We start from the raw sequence: 19,490 nt of genomic DNA on the forward strand, positions 1-19,490 counted from the left end.
ATCTCGAGTGGCATTCATCTCCCTGGCACTCCAAAGCAGGAGCACAGGTCACCACAATGCCAGCACTCACAGGATTTTCCTTGGGAATTCAGAGATATGGTCAGGAAAGACACAAAGTTGCAGGGGGATTGGAGAAAGGAGATGGTGGTGTACCTGTCCACCTCATAAGGTAGGAATTTCAAATATCACTGAAAGAGGAACAGAGGTGATGGAAGGTGGCAAAGAAGCAGCTTATCTGGGTCATGCCATGAGTGCACTCCTGAGCTAGTGTTGCCTCAAGTTCACTCTCCTGACCCAGCCCAATGGCAGTCACAGGCCCACAAAAGTTTCCTGGGCACAACACATTATCTCTGTGTGGGAGCCCTTTAAAAGAACGTTCTGAGGCCCTGATCCTCCAAGAAGTGAAGGCATCAAAAGTACCCATGCAAATCCCAGGACAGGAAGGAAGTTCATGGGAAGAGTTCATTGTGTCACAGGCCTTAATGACCAACTTCAACAACTACCATTTCTGAGGTGTTTGTTTCACTTTGCTTTTTAAAAGAAGGCTATATCTCTTCCACATAAACATCTCTCACTGCAGGCAGGCAAAGCACAGCACCTCTGTCTCCAGCAGTATTACATCTTGACCCTTGGGCAGGTGGAAAGAGCCCCTGTGCCCCACAGCAAAATACAGACAACTAAGAAGAGGGCTGCAAGAAACTGTGACTTACTTGTATAGATGGGTATGGACCTTCCTTCTCCTTCTGTCTCATTATCAGCCGCTACTGCAAATACAGTGAAATTGTACATTGTCCCAGGAATTAATCCAGTAATTTCTGCTTTGGGGCCACTGGATGTCACATTCCAAATACGCATATCTTCTGTAACCTCTATCCTGTACGTGTAGGAGTTGGAAGCAGTGTCATTCACCTCCCATGTTAAGTTGACAGAAGTCACACCAACATATTCTGCCTTGAGATCAAGAACTGGGCTGGGCTCTGTGAAAGGCAAGACAACAATCTGTCAGCCTGCAAGAACAGCTGCTCACAGGCATGGACAGAAGAAACACAGGCACATCAGTACTTCATTCCCTTCCCACCACTCATGGTTCTAAATGCAGGAGCAGCCAACAACATCACCAGACACTCCTAGAGGCTTTTGCATCAATAGCTGAGTAACAGGAAAATGAGACAGAGCCACCTAAAGCATGATTCACCTTCCTTTCACAGGCAAAGGCATGAGCAGCACAGGCAATCACTGTGACAGAACTCCCATGGCTTTCCCTGGGAATCCAGAGAGGTAGGCAGGAAGCCGAGAAGAGTGGAGGGGAAAGACAGTGGAGGTGCAACTCCACACAGCAAAAACAAGGAAGAGAAAACAGTACAAGAAGAGTAACAGAGGTGATGACCCTGACTCCCTTCTTCTCCAATCCTCATGCCCTGCACTTGACTCTCATAGCAGAGAGAACATCTCTAAGACCCCTCTTCCAGCACCCTATTCTCTGCACATCTTCAGCAGAGGGTAACTAGCCCTTACAGACAGACCAGCACAGGTGAAACTTTTGCATATTGACTGCATGGATATTTCAGAAAAACACAAATGACAACAACAGTCATCTGTTTTCTTTCAAATGCACTCTGTGGAATGACCAGGCTGGGCTACTGCCTTGGAGGCCAGCTCCAAAATGGTTCCTCCAACACCATACATCAAGACTTTTGATACTTAACATGGCAAGGGGTTGGATGGCAAAAGGAGTTCTGAACTAGCACTGCCTGAATCTCACTCTCCCGGCTGCAGCCCGATTGCAGCTACAGGCCCCCAAATCACTCAAGCTCCCCTGGCACAATATGCTGTGTGTGGGAGCCCTTAAACGGAAAATCTGAGGCCTCCATCCTCTAGGAAATAAATGCAAAGGCCCCTTTCCCAAATTTGGAAGAGATTAGTTATCAGGGAAATGTCTCTCTTCGTTGACAGCCTAGGGGCAAAATTCACCAACAGTTTTCCATCAGGGCAACGCTACTTCTACACTTCAACACCTCATGCTTGGAAGATTGGCCATATCCAGCTCCTGGACCAAATTATCACCTCTGCCTGCAGCTGTATTAAATTACAACTCTCGGGCAGGTGGACAGAGCCCTGTGCCCCACAACAAAATACAGACCACCAGGAACAAGGATGCAAGAAACTGTGACTTACTTGTATACAGGCCTATGGACCTTCCTTCTCCTTCCGTCTCATTATCAGCCACTACTGCAAATATAGTGAAGCTGTACATTGTCCCAGGAATTAAATCAGTAATTTCTGCTTTGAGGCCACTGGATGTCACATTCCTAACAGTCTTATCTTCTGTAACCTCTATCCTGTACGTGTAGGAGTTGGAAGCAGTGTCATTCACCTCCCATGTTAAGTTGACAGAAGTCACACCAACATACTCTGCCTTGAGATCAAGAACTGGGCTGGGCTCTGTGAAAGGCAAGACAGAAATAAAGGAAGAAGAACCACAGCCACATTTCCCTATTCCACATAGAATGAGCATCATTTGTAGCCAAGCAGCACTTCTACAGTACCAACGTCCAGTTTCAGACACTCATGCTGAGCCATCTCTGGAGAAGCCACAGGAGTTCTGGGGGATTTTCTCTTTCAATTCATATGCCAGAATTACTTGTTTCACAGTGGGTTTGCAGAGAGAGAAACAGATGGAAATCAGTGAAGGAAGAAGAGTGCAAGCCAATCTTGGTCTGTTAACTCAAATAAGTCTTAATCTGAGACCTTCAGCCCAAACTCTCCCCAACATCAGCATAAAGAAATGGGTTGCTTGAGCAGGTGCAACAGTTGACACACTTTGGGGGGCTGTGTCTGCAAGCCTGACTCAGCATCAACTCCAGGCAGACAAGACTCACCTCAGGCAGCTTAGAAAAGTTTATCTACTCAGTAGCAGCTCCAGGACACACTGCTTCAAATTGCTTTGTAGGGACACTGCCTGTTCCCTTTGTGTCTCTGAGCTACACACAAAAAAAACATCTCCTCCTTTCCATCCCTCTGGTCTGGGAAAAAGGTTCCATGGCACAAAACCAGCAAGATTGGCACCACACTCAAGAATGTGATCATAAGCAATGGGACAGTCACAGCCCTCAGGAACCTCAGGCCATAGACTTTGCAAAGAGCTCAAAACAATCTTCAAGAACAAAAAGCCTCTATGACTCTGGCCACCACATCCCTGCATACCACATCTTTTGGTAAAGCTGTGATAACCTGCTCCCAGAAGCATTTTAAGGGGTCTATTTGGCCCTCAAGCATCTAAAAGAAGTCACACTGTTGTAGCAGCAGGATCTCTACATAGTCTTGAGCAGCAATGCTGGTGAAACAGCTGATTTACAGGCAACACAAGCAAGCACAGACAATCTCAGGTCTTTCCCCTTTAACCAAAGACCACTTGGCATTCACACACACAGGCACCTGGAGCAAAACAGTGTCCCAACCAAGAAATAAAACGAAGATGCAAACATAAGAAAACAGAGCAATTTGGTACAAATGCCACGTTTACTTGCAACCGAGAGGCACCATTTCCTTACTTGTATACAGGTCTATGGATCTTCCTTCTCCTTCTGTCTCATTATCAGCCACTACTGCAAAAACAGTGAAGTTATACCATGTCCCAGGACTTAAATCAGTAATTTCTGCTTTGCGGTCAGTGGATGTCACGTTCCTAACAGTCATATCTTCTGTAACCTCTATCCTGTACGTGTAGGAGTTGGAAGCAGTGTCATTCACCTCCCATGTTAAGTTGACAGAAGTCACACCAACATACTCTGCCTTGAGATCGAGAACTGGGCTGGGTTCTGTGAAAGGCAAGACAACAATCTGTCAGCCTGAAAGAACAGCTGCTCACCAGTACTTCATTCCCTTCCCACCACTCATGGTTCAGAGTGCAGGAGCAGCCCAACAACATCGCCAGGCACTGCTGGAGGCTGCTGCACCAGTGGGCAGCTAAGAGAGAACCGAAGACAAGTCGTTCTGAGAGGCATTCATCTCCCTTTGACATTCCAAAGCAGAAGCACAGGTCACCACTGAGCCTCAGTTCCCAGGGCTTCCCTTGAGAATCCAAAAGATGAACAGGAATGGCATGTGTATGGTTGGCAATACAGGGGATTTTGTTCTAGTTGGTTGGTTTTTGGTTCAGTTGTTGTGGCAGATTTTTTGTTTCAGGGTGGGGGGGTAAGAGGGATTTTGGCGTTTAAATAAAGAAACAAATAAATAAATAAATCAGGATTATGTTTCCTCTACACATTAACCTTTCTTCTTAGTATTCAACCCAGGTAAGATTTGTATTAAATTTTGACCCTCAGGCAGGTGGGCAGAGCCACGTGCTGCACAGCAAAATATAGATAACTAAGAAGAGGGCTGCAAGAAGCTGTGACTTACTTGTATACAGGTCTATAGATCTTCCTTCTCCTTCCGTCTCGTTATCAGCCACTACTGCAAATACAGTGAAGCTGTACATTGTCCCAGGAATTAAATCAGTAATTTCTGCTTTGCGGTCAGTGGATGTCACGTTCCTAACAGTCATATCTTCTGTAACCTCTATCCTGTACGTGTAGGAGTTGGAAGCAGTGTCATTCACCTCCCATGTTAAGTTGACAGAAGTCACACCAACATATTCTGCCTTGAGATCAAGAACTGGGCTGGGCTCTGTGAAAGGCAAGACAACAATCTGTCAGCCTGCAAGAACAGCTGCTCACAGGCATGGACAGAAGAAACACAGGCACATCAGTACTTCATTCCCTTCCCACCACTCATGGTTCAGAGTGCAGGAGGAGCCCAACAACATCACCCGGCACTGCTGGAGCCTGCTGCACCAGTGGGCAGCTAAGAGAGAACTGAAGACAAGTCATTCTGAGTGGCATTCATTTCCCTTTGACACCCCAAAACATAAGTACAGAACTCCCAAGGCTTCCCTGGGGAATCCAGAGAAATGGATAAGAAAATAATAGAGTAGACTGGAATATTCTAGTTGGAAGGGTCCTGCAACTATCATCTAGTCCAACTGCCTGACCACCTCAGGCCTCACCAAAAGGTAAAGCATATTATTAAGAGTATTGTGCAAATGTCTTAAACATAGATGGGTTTGGGGCATTGACCACCCCTCTAGGAAGCCTATTCCAGTGTTTGACAACCCTCTCAGTAAAGAAATGCTTCCTAATATCAAGCCTAAACCTCCCCTGAGGCAGCTCTGAACTATTCCCACATATCCTACCACTGGATACCAAGGAATAGAGATCAGCATCTCTCTCTCTCCACTTCCCTTCCTCAGGAAGTTGAGGAGAGTAATGAGGTCACCCCTCAGCTCCTCTCAGGACATGACTTCCAGCCCTTTCACCACCTTTGCTCCCCTCCTCTGCAGGCATTCAAGGACCTTCACATCCTTGTGTTTGGCCCACAAAACTGCACCCAGTACACAGGGTGAGGCTGCACCAACACTTATTTTGATGGGCTGATTCTACCACATTTGATGCACCCCGGGAGGGGGTTTGCCAGGGCACACACTGCTGACTGCTACTGAGCTTCTGTCAACCAGCTTCCCCCGATCCCTTTCTGCAGAGCTGCTCTCCAGCTACCCCTCCCCCAATTTACACTTCTGTTCAGTATTACTCTGTCACAGCTGCAAAATGTGGCATTTGGTCTTGTTACATTTCCTCCCACTAATCATTGGCCAATGCTCCAATCTACCTAAATCTCTCTCCAAGGCTTCCTGTCCCTCAGGAGTCAACAGCACCTCCCAGTTTAGTATCATCAGCTAACTTGCTAATGGTGCATTCAACTCCTGCATCCATATAATTGACAAATAAATTGAACAGCTCGAGGATTGAGCCCTGAGGAATAGCACTGGTCACCAGTCAGACACGGTTCCATTCACTACTACCTTGTGAGCTCTGCCCTTCAGCCACTTCTTCACGCAGTACACCATGAAATCCCTCATCCCACAGCTGGACAACTCGTCCAGAAGGATGCTGTGACAGGTAGTACCAAAAACCTACAGAAAAACTACATCCACTACCTTCCCTTCACCCACTGGCTGGGTGATGTTATCATAGAAAGAGATCAAATCAGTTAGATGGGACTTTGTGAATCCATGTCGACAGTACCTCATGACTGTGTTGTCCTTTAAACACCTTTTAGTAGCATCCAGTATAATCTGCTCCATAATTTTTCCAGGAACTGAGGTTTGTCTAACAGGTCTGCAAGTTCCTGGGTCTTTCCTCACACTCTTCTTGTAACTAGGAATAACACTGGCTAGTGTCCAGTCAGCAGAGACCTCCACAGGCTCCCAAGACCCTCAGTAGCTGATGGAGAGGAGTCCTGCCATAACATCAGCTAAATCCTTCTGTACTCTGGGATGAATCCTATCAGATCCCATGGACTTGTGAACATTCAGCTGATATAAATGTTTCCTCACAGTTTCAACATCCACAAATTGAAAGCCTCTGTGGTTCTCCAACTCCGGGGACCAGGCAGCCCAGTGTCTATCAGTATTACTAAAGACTGAGGCAAAATACACATGGAATGCCTCTGCTTTTTCTTCATTCCTATTAGGCAGGTGACCATCTTCAATAAGTATCAGTCCAATGTTTTCTTTAGAAATTCCTCTTGCTATAAACATGTTTTAGAAAGCCTTTCTTGTTATCTGAAACAGCACTGGGCAGCTTCAACTGTAGTTGAGCTCTGGCCCTTGGTGTCTTCTCCCCACATATATGAACCACAGCTCTGTAATTCTGAGAAGCCTGACCTCACTTCCCAAAGCTCACAGGATTTCTTCTTCCTCTTGAGCTCCATGAGGAGTTCCCTGTTCAAAGCTTGTTTTCTGCCCCACTTGTTTGACTTCTGACACAATGAAATTGCCTGTTCCTGTGCTTCTAAAAGGCTGTTCTTAAAAACTGCACAGCACTGATGAATTCCTAAGCCCTCAAAAGCAGATCCTCAGGGTAGGCTGCTAAGTAGCACCCTGAGTAGCTTAAACTTTGCTCTCCTGGAGTCCAGGGTAGCAACTCTGCTGTCTCTTTTCTCATTACACTGAAAATTTGAAACTAGATCATTTAATGACCACTGTAGCCAAGTCAGCCACCTACCATCACATCTCCCATCAGTCCTTCTCTATTCACAAACAGCAAGTCCAGAAGGGCATCTTTCCAAGTTGTCTCACAGAGTACTTGTGACAAGAAGTTATATCCCACATGAAGAGATAGGAGGACATAAAGATGGAGAGGAAGGAAGGTGAATTACGGTTGCCTGGTTGTGCTTTTTAAAAGCAAGGATGTATTTCGTCCACACTTCAAGACCCCATGGTTAGTAGACATCCCAGATTAGGCTCCATGAATAAGACATCATATATATATACAAATATATATATAAAACATCTTTATATTTTAGCCCTCAAGCAGTTAGGCAGAGCTTTGAGCTGTCCAGCAGGACAAGGTTGCAAGAAACTGTGACTTACTTGTATACAGGTCTATAGATCTTCCTTCTCCTTCTGTCTCATTATCAGCCACTACTGCAAATACAGTGAAGCTGTACATTGTCCCAGGAATTAAATCAGTAATTTCTGCTTTGTGGTCAGTGGATGTCACATTCCTAACAGTCATATCTTCTGTAGCTTCTATCCTGTACGTGTAGGAGTCAGAAGCAGTGTCATTCACCTCCCATGTTAAGTTGACAGAAGTCACACCAACATATTCTGCCTTGAGATCAAGAACTGGGCTGGGCTCTGTGAAAGGCAAGACAACAATCTGTCAGCCTGAAAGAACAGCTGCTCACAGGCATGGACAGAAGAAACACAGGCACATCAGTACTTCATTCCCTTCCCACCACTCATGGTTCAGAGTGCAGGAGCAGCCCAACAACATCGCCCAGCACTGCTGGAGCCTGCTGCACCAGTGGGCAGCTAAGAGAGAACTGAAGACAAGTCATTCTGAGTGGCATTCATTTCCCTTTGACACCTCAAAGCAGAAGTGTAGGACATCACTGTGTCAGAACTCCCAGAGCTTCCCCTGGGAATCCAGAAAGGTGAGCAGGGAAGAGACCAGGATGGAGGGGAAGCATGATAATTTAAAACAAACAAACAAAACCATCAGGGCTATGTTTCTGCTGCACCCTAACATCCCATTCTTTGTATATTGCCCTGATATATTTTAGTCGTCCAGGACTAAAATATACACATAACAGTATTGAATTTCAATCCTCACATAGGTAGGTAGAGCCCTGACCTGCACAGAAAAGTACAGACCACTGGAAACAGGGCTTCAAGTAACTGTGACTTACTTGTATATACCCTTAAGGGCACTCCTTCTGTCTCACTACCATCTCCTAATGCAAATACGATGAAATTGTACATTGTCCCAGGGATCAACTCGGTAATTTCTATTTCGGTCTCACTGGTCACCAGGCTCTTCGTAAAGGTATCATTTACATACTCTATCCTGTAGGAGTTCGAAGCAGTGCTGTTCACTAACCACGTTAAGATGACAGAAGTCATACCAACATATTTTGCCTTGAGATCATAAACTGGGCTGGGCACTGTGAAACAAACAAACAAAATCTGTTAACCCACAAGAGTATTTGTTGACAAACACATAAAGCACTCTTCTCCCTGCCCTACCCTGGTCTCTGTAAAACACTAATCAGCCTGGGAAAATAACCAAGCCATCATTCCATACTGCAAGGCACACCTGGCTAGCTCTCCAAACTACTCTAATTCCTCAAATTTCTCTTCATCTCATGGAGTAGAACTATCTAGGTGCTGTAGTGATTACTGTGCTGCCTCAGCTGTGAACTGGTGCTGAGGAAGACTAGAACACACAATCTGCTGTCATTTTTTCCTAAACTGGTTACCCCAAAGAGAGAAGCCTTTCTAGCAACAAGATTCATACACCTCTCCTCTAGATACATGACACAGCATGCTGTAACCCTGTTACTCATGCATTTAAAATCTATACGTCATAGTGAGGTTCGACTGTTGAAGCTGTAACCTAAAAAGCCATAGTAAGCAGGGAAGGGGGCCTAAGTCTAACATAAATAGAACTATTTCAAGGCCATGAGCCAATCACAGCATGAAATTGCACTCCTAGTCAGCTGTGCAGACAGATTTCTTTGGCTCGTTCTCTATTCCAGTAAATCAGTTCGATTCATGCCCCTGCAATGCTCTTTGCACTCTGGACTACAGTTCAAAGTGTTAAAATGCTAATACAATATAAAAATACAAAACATCCTGAAGATTCACATCCCAGCCACATTTCAAACCACGTACATGTTACGTTGCTTCCATCACTTATTGTCCCATCAGATGGTGACACAGCCCTGATCGATCTTCCACCTCCATGTGTTTTGTTTCCACTTACAGAGTTTATTGATAAATTATCCTTACTACTGGTTCCTTGTTCTGCAGCTACATTTTTTGAGCTGCAATCCTCAGTGCCTGAAAGAAGAACACCAAACAATAAGCGTCTTTGCAAAACTTCTGGGCTTCCTGTTTGCAGAAGTAGATAGATATTGTTTTTAGAGACATCATGCACAGATCTGCAGTCATTTCCTTTCTCTCAATTTGTTCTACAAAAATTTCACTGTGCATTTCCTGGTTTTACCTCTCAACTTCTGCGAGATTATTTGATTTATATCAAGCAAGAGACCATCACATTATTTCAATCATTCACTGACACTACACACAGTTCGGATGAAAGCTATCATGATTTGCTCTTTTCAGTGCAGTTTTGCTTGAACGGAGTTAAAGAAACTTGCAGCCACATTCTGTGTAAGTGTGTTTTTTCTTTTGTTATCAGAAGCTTGTTTAACCTGGAATAGCAATTTTCCCTCTTCTCCTCAGCACATGAGGAAAAAAGTTCTCATAGTCCCACAGTGTGTTCCCACAAGTAAGGAACAGACATTATGTATCTACAGCAAGAAAGTTTATATTGATGTGGCACAGCCCAAAGTGTGAAGAGAGTTGATTCAGACCCTAAAAATTAAAGCTAACTCATATAAGTCTGATGTTCAATATTAATGCAGAACTTATCTGCATATACTTTCAGAAATTTCTGCCATGTGAAAACTTGTCATCTTGGCCAGTACAGCAGTTCTAGACTCACTTCAGAAAATTATTAAAAGCATCACTTTGGGTGGCGTTTTGTTTCGGGTTTTGCTTGTTTTGCGTTGCCTTCAAGTTTATTTTCCCATCTTTCTTCTATACCTGTACTTGATTTTACCAGAACTCTTTACAAACTGAAAAGCAAACTGAGAAGTATTTATATATCTATATCTTTAAACATCCTTAAATGCATTGCAGGAATTAGAGTCACTAAAATAATTGAGTCTACATTTTTAACTACCATTTCTAAAATTTTTTTCAGGAAGTTTGGTTGGGTTTTTTTAATAATTTGCTGATAATGTCTGATCTTTCTTAAAAGAAATTAAGATAATGAGACTTATACAAAAAAATAAAAAGCAAGACACAGAATTATACTTACAGTCAATTGTACATCTGACCTGGAAAACAAAAATAAATAACAGAAATTAAAACTTAAAAAATACCAGAAGTTCAAACAGGAAAAAAAGGACTGGTTTAATTAACAAGGGGGTGGGGGGGGAGAGAAATCAATTTTAAAAAGTCTAAACTGTTCAATCTGCAAAAGAATTACCTAAAAATACCAAAAAATCTACATAAAAAAACCACCAAAAAATATACCAAACTATTAGAGAAAAAAATCTAAACATGTTGGTAAAATTTATTTCCAGTTTTTCAAAAACTGGAAATATTTTGTCACACACACAGAAAAAGTTTGAATAACATAAGCTAGTTATTTTGCACATAACAATTTAAAAACCAAACCTATAATATCTTAGTCAAAAGATGCTTTAGTTAGCATCTTTGACACCATCCCACAAAAAATGACAGATGTCAATTAGGTCTTTTTTATTAATAAGACTTTTCCTTTCATCGTATTGCTGTATAAACTTCATTACTTCTCACAAAAGAGTACTTTGCTTCACAGAATGCAAACTCAGTGTAGTCAAAGTTGAAAGCACTTAGTACATACCCTGAAATCTAGTTTATATATGTGCACATATCCACTCTTGCCACTCAACTGCAGTCTAAAATTACTCTGCTAGTAATACTGACCATCACACCAGAATTTGCTCCGAGGATGATTTTTAGTCTTTCAACTTCATACTTTTACTTCAGAATAGCCATTTCCCTTCCTGTTGGTGTGCAAATTGGCCCATAAATTGTCAACTTCGTGTCCCTCCAGGGGAACCACAAAATGCTCCTTAAAGGAGTGAAATAAAAGCCCCAGACTGAGGTCTGCAGGTGCTTGAGAGGAAAACTGTGATTTCCTGGGGCTCTAGTAGCCAGCTGATGCCAGCTGACTGCAGCAGCCACTTTTGTCACATAACAAACACATTACTGCAGCAATTGTATCAAGCATTAAATACAACTTGAAAAGCTACACATGACAAGGCAAAAACAAGCACGCAGAGGTAAGCGTTCCAAGCACCAGCAGGTTCCCAGTGTGGCGCTGGCGATCCACAGGTTACAGTGCCTTGTGCCAGGGAGACCTGTAAGCATGGGAGGTTTCTGGGTCTGGTTTTGGCACCATGGTGGGGGCAGGCAGAAGGAATCTTTCATCTAAAGCACTTGAAACTCATTTTCTCTTCCCCCATTTTCTTAACTCCTTAGCTGTTTGTGCAATTCCACAAGCTAACTCAAAATAAGCAGCTATACCACAACAATCTGATACAATGCTGGAATCCTAAATCATTCGCCCCCCACTCAGCTCACATGTTGCTCGTGCCACAGGTAGCTGAAGGAGCAGCAGCTCCATGTGCCATAGTCATGGGCCCAAACAGACCCTTAAAAAGTAGTCAGAAGACACCATTAAATCTTGTTCTCCCAATGAGAGACTACAAATAACCACTCTCTACAAAGATGAGCCAGGCCAGTTGAGCAGAAACAACACTAGAAACCACCCCTCCAGCTTTACAGTAAGGAGAAGAGCAGCAGAAGCAAACTCCAAGTGGAGAAGCACCCTTCCAGCCTGTGATGGTCTCAGTGCAACAGCAAGAAGAGTTTGGGCACAATTCCCAGGCAAAAGAGCACTTGTAGGCATCAAAGACTTAATTCCAAGTCTCTTCTACCACAGGCTCATGGACAACTCAGCCTGCAACAGACATGACACAGGACAGGAATGTCCTGTGTACAAGTTTGAGGCTCCTCCTCAACCTTTCTGAGTTTTTGAGAGCTCAGCCAAACTGCAAGGCTATTAGGAAGTGAGGAAACATTTGTCTGCACTTGGGTCAAGAGTCCTTTTGTAGTCTTTCACCCAAGGAAAGGCAGGAAAACACTGCCATGCAGCATTCAGAGCAGAAGTGCTAAGCTCTGTGGAAACAGCTGCTGAATGATGGAGCAAGAGGCAAGATTCCCCGAAATGCAGGGCAATCTAAAAGCAAAGCCAAAAGGGTGTTTTATTAAGAAAGGGAAATTGCAAAAAGAATGAAAACAACAAGAAATGCCATAGGACTAAGCAACAGTGATTTCTCCAGCCCTACAGACACAGAAGCAAGAGCCTGACATTGTTTACCTGTCCTTTAGTTACTTTCCTTTCTGCAAAACTACCTGAAGATGAACTTTCTCACCTCCTTCTACCCAAATTTTGAATTCAGGGGCACAGCATCCTTCCTGAGCAACAGGAGCATGGTTGTGAAACAGGTATGCCACCACTAAGCCTCCTGTACCCCTCCTCCTTACCACCCCATTACTTCCCTGCCAACTCAAACAATGAGCATGTTGATTCCTGTTTTATGGCTATCTGATCTAATGGCAAATCATGACCAGGCTGCTAGAAACTTGGTTGTACTGTCACATGTGGGTTTTGTTAAGGATGCTCAAACAACAAAAGGAAAGTTATGCTAAAATTCCTGTCACATGATGAATGAACAGCTTCCCATCATTCCACTTGCTCATCACACAGTCTCACAATACTCCTTTGACTTTCCAGAAGACTATGCACAAACCAAATTAAAAAAAAAATCAAATTAAAAAAAATCACGTGACAGGCAGGCCTCCTTCTGAAACCCAAACCCACACAAAACAAGTGATCCCATTCCCAAGCATCAGCCTGCCTGACTCAGTCATTCCATGCTGTATTTTTCAACACCAGCCATGAACCAAACTGTTCTCCAGCCTTACATGAGTATTTATAAGAACTTAACGAGAATTTATACAAAACACTTGTTTATTATTTCAGAGGATATTTGCACTGAACATCTGCTTCTCCTTGTGTTTGCATCTAATATATCATGAACTCTGCCGTCTCCACTTTTCTTATTCAATGACACAAATACCTACAAATATCTAGTATTCATATGTACAGCTGGGTAATTTCTTAACTTTTGTGGAGTTTTGGGTAGGGGTGGAACATCCCTCCCCAAGAAAACATAGTAAAATGCTAAACACTGGCCATTTCAACTGAAAAACAGAAGAGATGTGTATACACAAAGTCATCACTGTCAATGTGATGGTAAATGAATCTTTTCATTGTCACACAGCAATGCTTAGTGCCTGACCAAAGGCTGCATGTTCCAGAGGAGCTGAGGAATTCACCTGCACTTGCACAAGGTGTGTCCTGGGCTCCTTATGTGTGCAGTTTTTTACTGACCAGGAGCCGGTTGCCTATAATATATGCAGAGTTCAGCTCCATCCTCCTCAGGTATACATTGGGGTTGCCTGAGGAATTATTATTAGTCTCAAAGGTAATCTTAGGGAGAAATAGGAAGTGTCGCAGGAAAACTTCTTCAAAAATAGTGACTGAGAAGCCCAAGTCCCACTGATATTTGACAAACTACCCTCTAATGAAGTTAGGGTTCCTGCACTGGGGAAAACCCTTGTGCACAGTAGCCCACCTACCTGGGGTGCTCCAGTTTTCAAAACAAACAACGTGGTTTGGTTCATGTAAATACAAGGTTAAGAAGCTGGCTAAACAGTCAAAGTTAGCAAACCAAAAAATCCCAGCCAAAAAAAAAAACACCCTTAACCACAAATCCTTTCCGAGAACACCACTTGAGGTTACTGTTTACTATTTCTTGTGTGCTACCAGTGTGTGCCCTGTGACTCAGAAGAAAAAAGCCAGGAAATTATTCACACCCCTCTCAAAGCTAATCATCTTTCAAATGTGTATCTTTAGATCTTATCTTCTCCATCCACCCATCCTCTCAAAAGCTTGGAGGAGTTCCACAAAAATACCACCAAGCTATCACAGGGGTCTCCAAATTGCTTCGCAACACCCTTTCACAAAAGCAACAGCACAATATAACAAGATATACCCCATGTAACCCTGATCTCACACCTGTTTTTTCCCCTTGCTATGTTCACTTACCATTAGTTATCCCACATTCATAAATATGGGCTTCAGGACAAGCCACCACACAGCAACCATCATGATGGTTTTAAGACTCCAGGCTTGGCTTTGCTGGTGCTCAGTCACCACCTCTCAGCCAACAAACATTAGCCAGCAAAGGCATAATAACTTGGACACTTACAGACCCCTCTGTCACCTCTGATATTTCATACTTAGCATAAGGCTTATTCAGAAAGCATTCCCACAGAAAGCTTTTATTCAAGGTCACACAAAGTAAGTGAAAATTAAACCCCAGAATGCCACTGGGAAGCTCCACAGTTACAGAAGTGGGATTGCCCAAGTATTGCATCCACAGATTGATACAACTTTCCAACACTTGCTGATTTTTCTAGGATTTTTAAGGCATTGACTGCTATTTCAGCTGGGGACGTCTTCCCACTTCCCTGGGAGTGTAAAGTCTAAGTCAGCAGGGAGTGACACCTTCTTGCAGAAGACTGTTATCCTACAACAAGAAAGGATGGGGTTTGGAAGATGAAATGATTTTGTGTCTTGCAATCCATCTCCTGGTTATTTCATCTCATTAATTTCCATATTATTTCCAAATTAATTAAGTTTGTAGGCTTACAGCACTGGGCAAGAAAAATGAGATCACCTGAACTGGGGAAAAATATGTGCTTAAACCCGTATGACCTAGTTCAACTAACAAGCCTTACTTTGGCAATTTCTGGGTTCTTGGGTGCCAGAGATACGATACTGGAAAATGAGCTAAAATACACTTGAGTAATATATTGCCCTGTTTTCTAATTTCTTCATAAAGTGTCAAAAATCTTCAATTGCAAAGCATTTCTGTGCATTTAAGCAGAAAGCTTCAACCACAAATCATTATACGATTGCAAAATGCAGGGAAATTCACACAGAATCATCAAGGTTGAAAGTGACCTTCAAGATCATTTAGTCTGTCAACCCAGCACCACTATAATCACCCTTAAACCAAGTGTCACATCCAGACACCTCCTGAACACTTCCAGAGGTGGTGATTCCAAATCTCAAACATATGCCAAGCCAAGAAAAGCAAGTGCTTTCCCCTGTATTTATTGTATGAAAAGAAAAAAAGACAAGGTGGATTGATTCTGTGTGCTGTAGGTCTGCTAAACAGTTCACTTACCAATTTCAGTGGCATTTGTGAATACTTAGCCCTCCTGTATCAGGTCCTTACTACTAGAGGGAGGAAATAATCAACAGGAGGCCAAGTCAGAAGCTAACATTTAATTATATGATAAAGTTTCCTTGAAGATTCAGTGCTAGGGTTTGGGGTTGGTTTTCCTTTTTTCCCCTTTCTAGTGTGTATTTACTCCGCTAAATTAATTTTAGCTGTAATCCACAATAGTCCCTTTTTGATTCAAATTAACTCCAGTTGATCTCAATAACATGATGCATTCCCTTCCAATGAAAAATGGAAAATACGCCGCAGCAAGTGTCAGCTCCACTTGTTTTCCCTCTGGTATCTTAGGCAGGTACTCACAGCCCACACATAAAACACCATTTCACAGAATGTTTGGTGTAAGTGGGTTATCCTGGGGTAAAAAACCCCACTAAGTTTTTGCAAGATATTTGGGGTCTTCTCTTTTAACCCTAAATGAGCAGCTCTGCCAATGATACTGCATAGGACCAGATGGAGACTCAGAACTCAGAAGAAAGAAACACGAGCTGGTGTTTGTTATTAACTGGGTGGGGCTGGACCCTCTTAGCAGTAGGAAGCTATGCAAAGCCCTGAAGCAGTCAACAGCCATACAGGCTATTTTGAGCTATTATGCAGTTATGTGAAAGGGTAAAGACTATTTCCACTTTGCATGTATTTATATTTTACCCCTGACATTTCTAAATTTTGCCTTCCCTGAAGCAAGCTTTTCTCCAAAGAAAGACCAAATATAATTTTTCCCATTGGTTTTTATGAAAACAGATGAGGAGATTCTGGTTTGCACAGCACCTCCAGTAAACTAAAAATGCAGCGGAAGACAAGGCCTTGTAGGAAAGTCAAGATGAGATACCAGATGGAAATTTGTGACAGAACATATGGAGCAAGTTCTTTCTTCCTCTTCTGATTTTTGTCCAAGTTTTACCTGTATCTGCTTTTCAGATGGCTAGCCTAGGAGCCAGGAGTTTTCTGGATAACATATCCAAAATAAAGAGAAAAATATAGAACGGATCTCATCTGAACTGCACCTGTTAGATTTGCTTCTCCTTCCTAAGTCCTGCCTTCAAGGAAAGATTTCTCAGGTAAGTTTTCCTGTGGTTTGGTACAAGGAAGTGATTCACTTACCGGGGTACACATAAAACACAGAAGCTACAGAAGTACCCAAGACCAAGTAGCACAGATTTTCATAGGAAATGGGCTGACAATAGGCCCAGACACCAAACACAACTGCATTGCAACTGATAGCTCTCTCACCACTGACCCTAGGAAGCACCATTAGACTTAATTCCAATGACTTCCAGATCAAACTTTTATATTAAACTTTTCCATGTGACCCAGTAGTAGTTCTGTTTCACCCAAAATTCCAGATCCTCATTAATTACAGGCAGTAGTTGCTGCAAACCACCTCACAGTAGAGTTGGATCACTCCAACTGAGGAAACAGTAAAACTTCATCCCAGAGAAAGGCTGAAATGTTTCAACAACTTTAAATAATTTGCATAACTCATTGTCATTGTACCCATGTAAGTCGTACATGGAATGGTTTTTCAGAGATGATGCTGCTGAAGGAGTTTATAAAGAGAACAGTCTGCTTATTTGACAATGGTAATGAGTAATATTTAAAACAACTACTTATTAAACCCCAAATTGTTATCCTGCTCAAGTTACATGTCATGCTGACATGGGTGGAACTGCAGTCAGATGTGCAAGAGCAATGCCTGAATCGAAAAACCAAAAGTTCCTCTTAGAAGAGGAGGTTAACACTGCCAGTTGCCTTCTTCCAAAACTAAGGAAGCATCAATTTTTATTTTATGTGAACAAGCCACATTCCTGCATGTAGCTCAAGAGCACTATTTTTTCACTCTGAGTCATCACTCAGGCACACCCTGGAAGAAGAAGGATTCAATGAAAAAAAAAAAAAAAAAGAAAAGAAAAGGCAGAAAAAAAGGAAAAAAAAATACCCTGGTGGCAATGACACAACACTAACTGTCGCCAAGTCAGCAGGGTTGGCCACCCAGACACCACGGAAAATGCACACCAGCGCCAGCAGCCGCCTGGCCTTTGCAGCACAGTCAGGAAAGTCAGCAGCATTGCCTGACAGAGCCCTATTTCAGATCTGCTTAGCTGAGAGCAATTGGCACTCTCAAGTTTCTCCCTTATCACAAGTAGATTTCACTTTTCTATGCCAGACACTTTGGACTCTGCACAGTCTTTGCTCAGGGAAGCGTTAAAAGATGCTTTACAAGGAGAATGACATTGAGCTGGATTTGGTTTGAGAGTTTTCCAAATAAAACCAGTCATGAAGGGATTTTAAAACTTACACCAAAGCTCAAAGACAATATCAAGAAAGATTATTGACACTGACAATAAGGACCAAATTTCTCATCTATGACACCCTGTCTGATGGCAGGAGAACCGTGGCCTGTGAAAGCCTACAAGTTTGCTCACATAGAGCTCAAAACTGTCTTGTTAGAGACAAAAATCCTTTTTTTTTTTGGTGACAGTCTTGGCATTGGTACATAACAACTTTGCTCTTTCCTGCCTTAATTCCACACTTTTCTTAGTAAAGTATCTTTTTGCCCTTACCAGGGGCAAAACTTCCTAATTTAAAAAGCAACGAGGTGTGCAGCTGGGGGAAACCAGCCTGTGACCACTGCCCAAAACAGAGAGCTTTCAGGCTAACCTTCATCTCCTCCTTCACGCTCTGTTACCATTTATTACCATTTATTTACGCTCCTTCAGCACATTCAGTTCTAACTCCGTGTAAAATGCTCCACTAGAATCCAAATAAGTTATATGTACGGCACTGCCTCTGCCCCGTACATATCCCCCCGTAAATCCATCCAAAGGGAGGGAGGAAAGCAATCCTTCCTCCCCATCTCCAAACAGCAGCTCTGGCTGGGTAATGCAGTCTGAGACCACTAGAGGCCCCAGTAAAACCATCGAACATCAGCCTGAGTGACTAACAGCAGGGAAATAGGCCTAAAATCCCATAAAAGCGGACTTTCTGGAAAGTCCAGGGCTAAGGATGACCATGTTAAAGTGTAAAGTGTGATGCAGGTGTTAACACCAGCTCAGATGCAGATTGCAGGAGATAATGACACCACACTGAGCTGGCTTGGCTCAGTGCACCTTCAAGCATCACAAACCTGTCAAGAGGCAAGTAATTTCATGCAATAAATTACAGGTTGGACCTTAAAATTTCTTCACAGTGCTTATTTACTACATATCACATCTTCACCTGCACTGGTTTGTGGTGAATCTACATTTTTCGATGGGACCTAAAAGCAAAGTAGCATCTGATTGACTTCTCCAAAACAAATGCAAATTGCCTTACAGCAGAAAATGTGAAGTTAAACCTTTTCCAGCTCTGAACTAAGTTACAGATCTGGTTGATCTACATGGATCAGATTATCACAAACACAAATAATTTGATTAAACCCTGTTTTCCCATATGCTGTTTTCACACAGCAACATGGGGCTGAAGGGATACCCTTGAGGTTTGCCTGCAACTGTCAGCCCATTTAATCCTTTAATGAATTTAAACTGTAGCAAAAGACAAATGGACTGCAAGCGTTCAAAACATGTAGTAGTACTCCTGGGAGGGAACAAAAGATCTCATTGTACAGCTCCAGTAAGTTCATCTAGGGCTCTGGTAGAGTCTCTCTTTTCCTCCTCTTTGAACAGAAGCTGAATAGAAACAGGAATGAGAATTGGCTCTGCCATCATCCCATCACCAGACTCGCCTCTATGAATACACTGAGGCTGCATGAGAAGTTATTCACTGACAACAACATGGGCTCTCTCTCATTTACCAGTCAATAGATATGTCTATTAAAAGGTCAACTTCATGGCCATCTGGGAGGACTGGGTATGGAGGAAAAAGGCTGGATGATGCAGGGTCAGAACCAGAGATCA

The 19,490-nt window shown here is 42.9% G+C and overlaps 1 protein-coding gene across 18 annotated transcripts in view; it reads right to left on the reverse strand.

Moving 5' to 3' along the window:
* The window catches only part of PTPRJ (protein tyrosine phosphatase receptor type J), a 73,922-nt gene that overhangs the window by 16,403 nt on the left and 38,029 nt on the right, over positions 1 to 19,490 (reverse strand). For 2 of the 18 annotated variants that reach the window (XM_051803998.1, XM_051803989.1), the window contains exons 2-7: positions 10,491 to 10,509; positions 9,278 to 9,445; positions 8,293 to 8,547; positions 7,472 to 7,738; positions 4,402 to 4,668; positions 3,552 to 3,818 (exon numbers count right to left, since the gene is read on the reverse strand). In XM_051803998.1, the coding sequence (XP_051659958.1) occupies positions 3,552 to 3,818; positions 4,402 to 4,668; positions 7,472 to 7,738; positions 8,293 to 8,547; positions 9,278 to 9,445; positions 10,491 to 10,509 (1,243 nt within the window). Of the gene's footprint in view, positions 1 to 710; positions 978 to 2,175; positions 2,443 to 3,551; positions 3,819 to 4,401; positions 4,669 to 7,471; positions 7,739 to 8,292; positions 8,548 to 9,277; positions 9,446 to 10,490; positions 10,510 to 19,490 lie in introns of all 18 variants that reach the window. The other 16 variants (XM_051803984.1, XM_051803994.1, XM_051803993.1 and 13 more) reach the window with 16 other exon arrangements.

This window comes from Manacus candei, unplaced genomic scaffold (genome assembly GCF_025592945.1).
Source record: "Manacus candei isolate 608988 ecotype Guabito, Panama unplaced genomic scaffold, ASM2559294v1 h1tg000060l, whole genome shotgun sequence".
Classification (NCBI taxonomy): domain Eukaryota; kingdom Metazoa; phylum Chordata; class Aves; order Passeriformes; family Pipridae; genus Manacus; species Manacus candei.